At 52.9% G+C, this 7857-nt stretch overlaps 4 protein-coding genes across 4 annotated transcripts; 2 read left to right on the forward strand and 2 right to left on the reverse strand.

The window, feature by feature from the left end:
• Nucleotides 1–835: 835 nt before the first annotated feature.
• An15g00728 (hypothetical protein) lies at nucleotides 836–1984 on the forward strand (the record flags this gene model as incomplete). The annotated part of the gene is made up of 1 exon (XM_001396575.3): nucleotides 836–1984. The coding sequence occupies one exon, from the start codon at nucleotides 836–838 to the stop codon at nucleotides 1982–1984; it is 1149 nt and encodes a 382-aa protein (XP_001396612.3).
• Nucleotides 1985–2899: 915 nt separating this feature from the next.
• On the reverse strand, nucleotides 2900–4091 carry An15g00730 (uncharacterized protein; the record flags this gene model as incomplete). The annotated part of the gene is made up of 2 exons (XM_059744443.1): nucleotides 2900–3865; nucleotides 3918–4091. 2 exons carry the CDS (start codon nucleotides 4089–4091, stop codon nucleotides 2900–2902), a joined length of 1140 nt encoding a protein of 379 aa, XP_059602424.1.
• Nucleotides 4092–4961: 870 nt separating this feature from the next.
• An15g00740 (uncharacterized protein) lies at nucleotides 4962–6653 on the forward strand (the record flags this gene model as incomplete). The annotated part of the gene is made up of 1 exon (XM_001396577.3): nucleotides 4962–6653. One exon carries the CDS (start codon nucleotides 4962–4964, stop codon nucleotides 6651–6653), a length of 1692 nt encoding a protein of 563 aa, XP_001396614.3.
• Nucleotides 6654–7381: 728 nt separating this feature from the next.
• Nucleotides 7382–7855, reverse strand: An15g00750 (uncharacterized protein; the record flags this gene model as incomplete). Its single annotated transcript, XM_059744444.1, has 1 exon — nucleotides 7382–7855. A coding segment is annotated over one exon (474 nt), but the record flags the coding sequence as incomplete, so codon positions are not given.
• Nucleotides 7856–7857: the final 2 nt, after the last annotated feature.

Here is a 7857-nt window from a genome sequence, read left to right on the forward strand (position 1 = left end):
AACGTTGATCTCGCCCTCTTCTCCCCTCCGTCCTCCGTGCCTTTCATTGTTCGGGCTGGATCCGTCGGTCTTTTGAAAGCTGCTTCCGCCCCCATTCCAGAGCTCAACCTCGACCCTCTCCCCCCCGAAGACCATCACTATTAGCCGCCTCCGCTACCGAGCTCTCAAATCCGCGCGCGCTTTCGTCCGATCTCGCCCTACCACCCTATAATTCCAGCGCTTGTCAGAGAAAGCTTGATACTCCATCTGCTCCAGGCTGTGAGACCTTGGGTGGCACAGTCCTTAGTACCGTACAGGAACACGCTATATAGTCTGTGGCTGTGTGAGACAGCTCCCGAGGGGGAATTCCTTTTTACCTTTTGTCTGTCGCCAGCCTATATCGGTTCAACTGCTGCACCGTCACTTTGATTTGACTGTTTCCCCTGGTCAGCTGTGTGCATTCGCCAAGGAGTTTTCCCGCTCCTTTGTGTCCTGTCGAACTCGTCACCCTTCGTTGTCATTATGTCGACCGCGGTTGCGCCTGCCCAGGGCTGCTCCGCTCACATCTCCGCGTATGACCCGCGATATCAGTCCGAAAAATTGCCCAACACTGGCGCCTGCGTCTTCGGGTAACCAGACGAGTACCACGCCGCCGCGCCCATCCGGTGTCTCTCGGGATGCGTCTTCGGCCAAAAGCTCTCCTGCAGGAAAGAAACCGACCTCACCTTCGTAAGTATTCTGACCAACAGTCGCTAGCTGAATCGCCCATGCAGATTGCTGACCTTTCAGCAGATCACAGGCCGGATCCACTGCGAGTCGAGTCATCGTGAAAAAGGAACCCCCATCCTCCCCTGCAATGCAGTCTCATACAAGACCTCGCCCTCGCAGATTAGATCTGTCTAGTAGCCTTCCGAACTCTGGGGGCTTGTCCGCTCGGCCTCCTGGTGGCCCTATGACTGCGAGAGAGGGCGTCAACATGCAAGAGGTCGGGATCGCTTGCCTGTCCCCAGGATTTCAAACACATGATCCTGTGATGCGGGAGCAGCTGCAACGGAGCTTATCGGTTCGGGATCAGCAGCGCTCAATAATCGAATCGCGTTTACAGAAGTCCGCCAAGGATGACGGGCCCGACGGAATAAAGCCGTCTGAATCATTCGGCCTCCCCAGGGTCGGTGCATCGAAGAGAAGACCCCCGCCTGGCCTCTCCATCGTGCCCCCGTCAGCAGCCCAATTTGCTAGTGAACGTGTCATCCAATCTGCGCCATTGAATCAGACCTTCACGGGCCGAAATGAAGCGCAGCCCTTGACACGTCATGTCGTTAACCAAAGTCCGACTCTGGGGTCCACATCTCACATCCACCATCTCCCTGCTACACAAACAACCAACCGCTTGCCCCCGCTGTCTGATGTCTTTGGAAATGAGGCGTTGGGCCGCGATCGCGAGGCAAACCGGGGAATGTATTACCCCAGCGCGACAGCTGCCAACCCGCCTCAATCGAACAATCTGCCCCCCATTCCCTCCCCTCGCATCTCCCGGGATGCCGCTCAACCTCCCAAGCGCCCCAGGGAGTATCGTTCCGCCGAGGAAGCTGTCCAGGAACTGTCAGGTGGGCGCGAGGAGCTTCTGCCGCGCATTGTACATTACGGCGGCCACCAACCCCCAACTCCACCATCTCCCCGTGTGGCTAACGGACCACCAAAATCTGGAGTGCCTCACTCGGATGCTACGCCCATGGCGAATGCGCACCCCCCACAACCATCATTGTACCCGTCCGAGGGTACTGCTCGTCGCCGCTCGAGAAATGAGTACGAACATGAGCACGGCAGCCCGCCCTTGGGCCACGGCCCCGACCCACATTATCGCCCTAACCCAGCCTTGGCCTCTGGCGCAAGTGCCACTTATGGCCCATTTGGGGCTGGGAGAGACTCCCCCGAAACCCAGCGCAGAAAGAAGGAAGAATTCCTTAGTCTCTGCGCACGTGCCTGGGACCTATTCCATTCTTAATCCATGGTCAAGTTGCTTAGGGTCTCCCTACGTGACCTGATTTGGCCCGTTTCTATGAATGCATTCCCAAATACCGTCAACTTTCCCTCATGCACTATTCGAAGTGGTCAGCACTTGAGTTTATGGATAGGCACGACCTAGCAGAAGGTGCTTGCTTGGTAGCAATCACCCACGGCTGAACTGCAGGCCCACAAAAACAGCAGTTTCTACGTGTGGAGGGAGTGTATCTGAAGAATAGTAATTATTCTAGACATGATGCATATGCCAAACTACACGACTACCTATATGAACCGCATGAACAGTCGCTCTTTGAAAAGAACGGAAGGGTGGATCCCGTCCCTTCAATATCCTCATCATCCCTTTTTACCTTTTATGCATCTTATACCATGTTGGGCCAGACGCCTTCATCGTTTGCCATTGATTTCAGTGTTTGCTTCTATTCGATCATTTTTCAATCTCTTCTCTCTTATCGCTCTTTTTTTTTACCCCCCTTCAAAGTTCCACTTGAGGGGAACTTGCTTTATTCTGGACATGAGGCGTTACTTTGTTATGGGTTTAAAGATCATGTTCTTCGAAGAATCATGTCTATATTGTTTCGAGGACCTCAGATTTCGGTGATCCTTGCGTCATTGACTTATGGCTTGTTGCGATACCATTTGATTGTTTGTTTGTGCTTACGCGTCTGATTATCTTGGTACAGCAATAGTTATTGGATGTTGGTTGTTCGCCATCTGGCATTGATAATATGTTCTTCATTTTCTCCCTCTGGCTAAGCTGCAACTACGCCTGGAAGGAATAAGTCGGTTTTGGATAATGATAAGTAATACCGTGTCTATATAACCTCTTCCGGCCTGTCGGCTTGGACATTATATTCTGGAGAATTTCGTAGAAGGAAAATGCCTATGCAGTTGCGAACTATATACAATAACATGAGCCAGGCGCCGAAATCAGACAGCAAGTCCCAACATCTATGCAACTCTGCGGCGTTTCCAGCCGCCACCTTCCACCGCCACTCGGCGCATCGTCGCCAGCCAAGGCTCTCCGCTCCATGGGCATCTCCTTTCTTTCCTTGGCGGCAGTCTTCTTGCGCTTCCTCTCGAGTGCCTTGGTGCGGTCCTTGGAGTTCATATTCTCGTACTTCTTGAGCAGCACCTGCTTCTTCAGGTCCGACTTCTTCAAGAAGTACGGGTTGCTCTTCTTTCCTTCGCGGATGAGCTGTTTCTCCTTCTTCTTATGCTCCGCTAAGATCTCCTTCTCGCGTTTCCTATTCTCCATCGCTCGAAGACGGTCTTGAGTCGACCGAATCGTACGCTTCAGAGCTTCTTTCTGTTCTTGGTTCTTCGTCTTGGCGTATTGTTCCTTCAACTGCTTCAGTTCGTCCCGGCGATACTCGTCCAAGAATGCGTAAGCGTTGCTCGTTCCTTGAGGGTTTCCGCGACCACCCTGGCTCAGGACAGTCGGGTCAAAACGGGGGTCTCGCGACTTGGGTACACTTGGCGGCTCAATGATGGTCCGTTTGCGGGAGACGGCATGTTTGGAGGATTGTACGGCCGGCGCATGCTTGGAGGAACGAGAGAGCTTTTCCGAATCCTTATTTTTCGCCAGCGCTTGGCGTTTCTGTTCGCGTGCCTCTTGAATCCGCGCCCGAATGTCGTCTAAGGGGGAAGGAGCGGCAGGCTCGTCTTCTGTCCGGGAGGCCTTGGACGACCGCTTTGATTTGGGTCCTATAGATGCTTGCGCTTTCGCCAATGCGCCGAACGAGATACTGCTTAGTGAGGCTTGAACGTCGTCCTGGGCATCATCATTGTCGTCTTCGTCATCTTCGTCGTCGTCATCGTCGTCATCGTCGTCATCATCCATATCTTCCGGGTCGCCTTGAGACTGTGAGATAGTCAGCATGTTGCAATGTCTATCCAAACGAGGGGAAACTAACCACATCGTCGTCGTCGTCTTCGTCTAGGGAACCATCACTGCCACTTTCTGAGCCTGACTCGTCAGAGCGGAGATCGTCGCTCGCCTGATCCGAGCCAGACTGGTCAGAGTAAAGCTCCTCGTCGTCCTGAGCGACAGCTCGCACACGGCGATTCAGTAGGTCTGAGATAGCCATTTGCGGATCATAAATGGGGGATGTACAACCGTAAATAGTCCACCCCAAGTTGAGATGAAAACCTAAGCTGGCCGGGCGGTGAGATCGGCGGCCGAAAAAAATGAGGCCGTTCTGCCCTTCGTAGAAGGCGGCGAGCAGATCGTCCCCACCTTGATTGGCCAGACCTCCCGATAAGTAGTCACTTTTTCTGCCTCCGCATATCTTCTATCTTTCTTTTATCGTTGGCTGCTCGCATCCTCTTTACTCTCCCTCCAGTGTCGCGGCGGATTCCTCCTTCGGTCGTTCGTCTGCCAGGAATCTTCCCTTCATGTTGCGAGTACGCCAATGCTGCTTCTTCCCTCGTTTGCCTCTACTTGCTATAAAGCCCCGCCCCGCCCCCATAGTTACCTCTCCTGATCGCAAGTTTCAAAGTGGGGTGTCCAAGGTGTGTACTTTTGGCTTTCATTTTTGGGGTACTTGTATAGCTGACACCTTTAACAGGCTGATCTGGGAACACTCAACGCTCATTGTACTCCTTTCACTCCCCGCACATGCTTTCACATATCCTCGAGTTCACCCCGAGTTTTTGTCCACAACAATCGGTCCGTTAAGCCCGACATGGAGTCAGCAAACGCACCGGCATTCGATGCCTCTAGTATAGACAGTCGCCTTTGTCATGATGGCTCCAATTCTTCCGTAGTGGGAGACGATAAGCCTGCATGGAGACCGTATAAAGGCCGTTGGGCTCGTCAGAAAATGAGGAATACCAAGCGCAACAGCACAGAAAATCCGGACACGACGGCTCCAGGAAATGCTCCCCCGGCTGCTCGCCCGCGGCAAAAGCTACCACGACGGAGCAAACAGTTAGCCGAAAAGAACATTCGCGAAGAGATGCAATCTCAAGCATCACAGTCTGCCGGTTCAGCGTCCTATGTACCAGGTCAACCACCCCAGAACAGCTTTGGGGCGTTTGACAACATCAATTTGGCTGCTATGGTTCCCCCGTTCCAGAATGGCATGGCTGCGCCAAACGAAAATGTTCCAGGGTTTCAACAGCCCTTTTGGCAGCTCCCATGGGAGCAACAGCAATTGCTATTCCATGCTCCTGTGGGTGAATCCACTAACCCTTCTTTCGGTTTCCCTCCGTTGAATGACATGGGTGCGTTCCCTGGTGGATTACCTCCCATGTTTCCGCCTGCGTTCATGAACTTTGCGTCAACGAATCCATTGATGGCAATGCCACCGTTCGGACCCATGGCCTTCCAAGCAGCTGGCTCTGCTGGAATCAATACCCGCAATATGTCCAGTCAGGTCCCATCACCACGCCCGGGTTCTTCATCCAGGGCACGCGCTAGTCCTCGACCTCGTTCCAAAAGGTTCGACTCCCCGACACCACCTAAAAGAGCTATGCCAACACCGGCCTACCTCGAGCAGTCGTCAAAGCCAGCCAAACGGAACTCCTGGTCACAACCTCTACTAGTCATCCTGGATTTGAATGGCACGCTCGTCCACCGGCCTGACCGGTACATGCCACCTCGGTTTAAGAGAAGAGCGGGACTGGACATCTTCATACAGACGTTGATGCAGAAATACAAAGTCATGATATGGTCGAGTGCCCGACCTCCCACCGTAGACGGCATCTGCCGCCAACTCTTCATCAATGACAGCCGGACGCAAATCGTCGCCGAATGGCACCGCGAGCACTTCAATCTCACTCCGCAGCAATACGATGCCAAAATCCAGGTCTACAAAACCCTCAGTACCGTATGGGCCGACGAAAAGGTCCAAGCATCATACCCCAACCCCAAAGACCTAGGCTCGTCCGTGCCTGCAACCTTCCAAAAGACCCGCTGGGACCAAACCAACACCATCTTAATCGACGACACCCGCCTCAAAGCAAGCAGCGAACCAAGCAATCTCCTCGAAATCCCCACCTTCGACGGATCCTCCGGCGCCGAAGACGCCGCCACATTAACCAAGGTCCTCCAAATGCTCGAGGAGCTATCCTTACACGACGACGTCAGCCAAGTCCTCCACAAATGGTACAACTCGATCCCCAAAACAGGCAACCTCTGCCTGGACATCAAGCTCCAAGAAGACCCCGAAGCCCAACATCAACTCCAAACCCAATGCTACAACGGCCCCCTCACCCCAACGGAGATCGCCGAAGCACGCAAACAGCGCCGCAAAGCCCGCAAGCGTGAAAAGGTCGCCGAGAAAGCCAGAGCCCGTCAGATCCAGAAGCAAGAACAGCGTTTAGCCAAACAGTACCCACCCCCTCCCACATATACCCCAGGGGTCGTCGCCTCATCTACTGTCGATGAGACGAATACTGTCACACCACGTACAGATCTCTCTTCCTCCAACTCATTCCCTCCTCATTCTCCATCATCACCTTCATCTGACTCGACACCGGGTGGCACTGCTATACCAACAGGATATGATGTCAATGACAAGGTCAAAAGGACTTTGAGGGTTGCTGGTGATGATGATGCGAGTGATCGTTCCCCGTCGCCTGCTGCCTCAACTCAATCTGAGAATTATCTCTTGGATCGGTTGGAGGAGTCATTGAAGACGGGTTGAGGGGCAGAGTGTTCCTTTCTGGTTTTGTGTCCTTTCTCGTTTGGTGTGGATATTGTATTCTGTATTGCGGGAGGTGGGTGTTGTACATGATATGGTATGGTGTATATGTGGTAGGAGTCAGACAGTCAGGGCTATGTTGTTAAAGAACAAAGCGGCTGGGCTGGTACCAGCTGGTTTACTTTACGTGTGCACAGTGAATTTCTCATGAACAGGCTATTATATTATAGAATACGATATGGCATATAGAGAGAGTACTATACCATACAATTACTACAACAATGATTTACTGCGGATAGAAATATCATGATCATGGAAAGCACAAAGTGCTAGTGGGTTTGTTTTTGACTAGCTACTGCTATGGTCCATATCAATCGTAAGCGTGGCATTACGCGTGAAATAAACAAGAAAAAGTTTTCTTTTGGAAGGAGTCGACGAAGAATGAAAACACGTAAACCGTTCCATCATGGGCAGCGTGGATATGTAAAAAAGGGCGGGGGTAAATAAACCCAAGTGGGGAAAAGCTATCAGATGGGATAGAAGTGGACCGGACGGGAAATAGCGCCCTGAACATACTATCCCCACGAAAGCTCTCCCACACTCCGGTTGAGGAGAAAGAGACGGAGGTTATTTAAAGGTCGAGTTTCATCTCAGACGACTACCCAACGAGAGAGAAGAAGGGAAAATTTGGGATATCATCATCATGAATTGGCTACGTCTAACGCACCAGCTTATTTGAAGACGTGGCCGTCAGCGAAGGGGTACTCCTTGCCGTCAATGACGACGGGGACATCCCAAGCCCACTGGTCCTCGATGAGCTTGCGGTCCTCGGGGTTGGTGTGGTCGAGCTTGCGGAACTCGTAGCTCTCCCAGTCGGGGCCGACCTCGAAAGCGGGCTGGGAGTCCTGGCCGCGGACCAGGAAGACACCCTGGATGACACAGTCGTAGTTGGCACCGTAGACGGCCTGGGCACCGAAGAGGTACTTGCGGGAAGCCTCAAGACGGGCGTGGAAACCACCGATCAGGTTGTTGGCCATGAAGGTAAGCTTCAGCTCGTTGTTGTACTTGTAGTTAACAGACCAGAGGGAGTACTCCTCGGGCTTGTAGTTCTGCCAGAACCAGGGCAGAGCAACGGGGCGGGTGTCCTCGTTGGAGTACTGGCGCTTCCACTCGTCAAGGACGAACTCGGAGCGGCCAAGAGCCTCAA

This window comes from Aspergillus niger (genome assembly GCF_000002855.4).
Source record: "Aspergillus niger supercontig An15".
Classification (NCBI taxonomy): Eukaryota; Fungi; Ascomycota; class Eurotiomycetes; order Eurotiales; family Aspergillaceae; genus Aspergillus; species Aspergillus niger.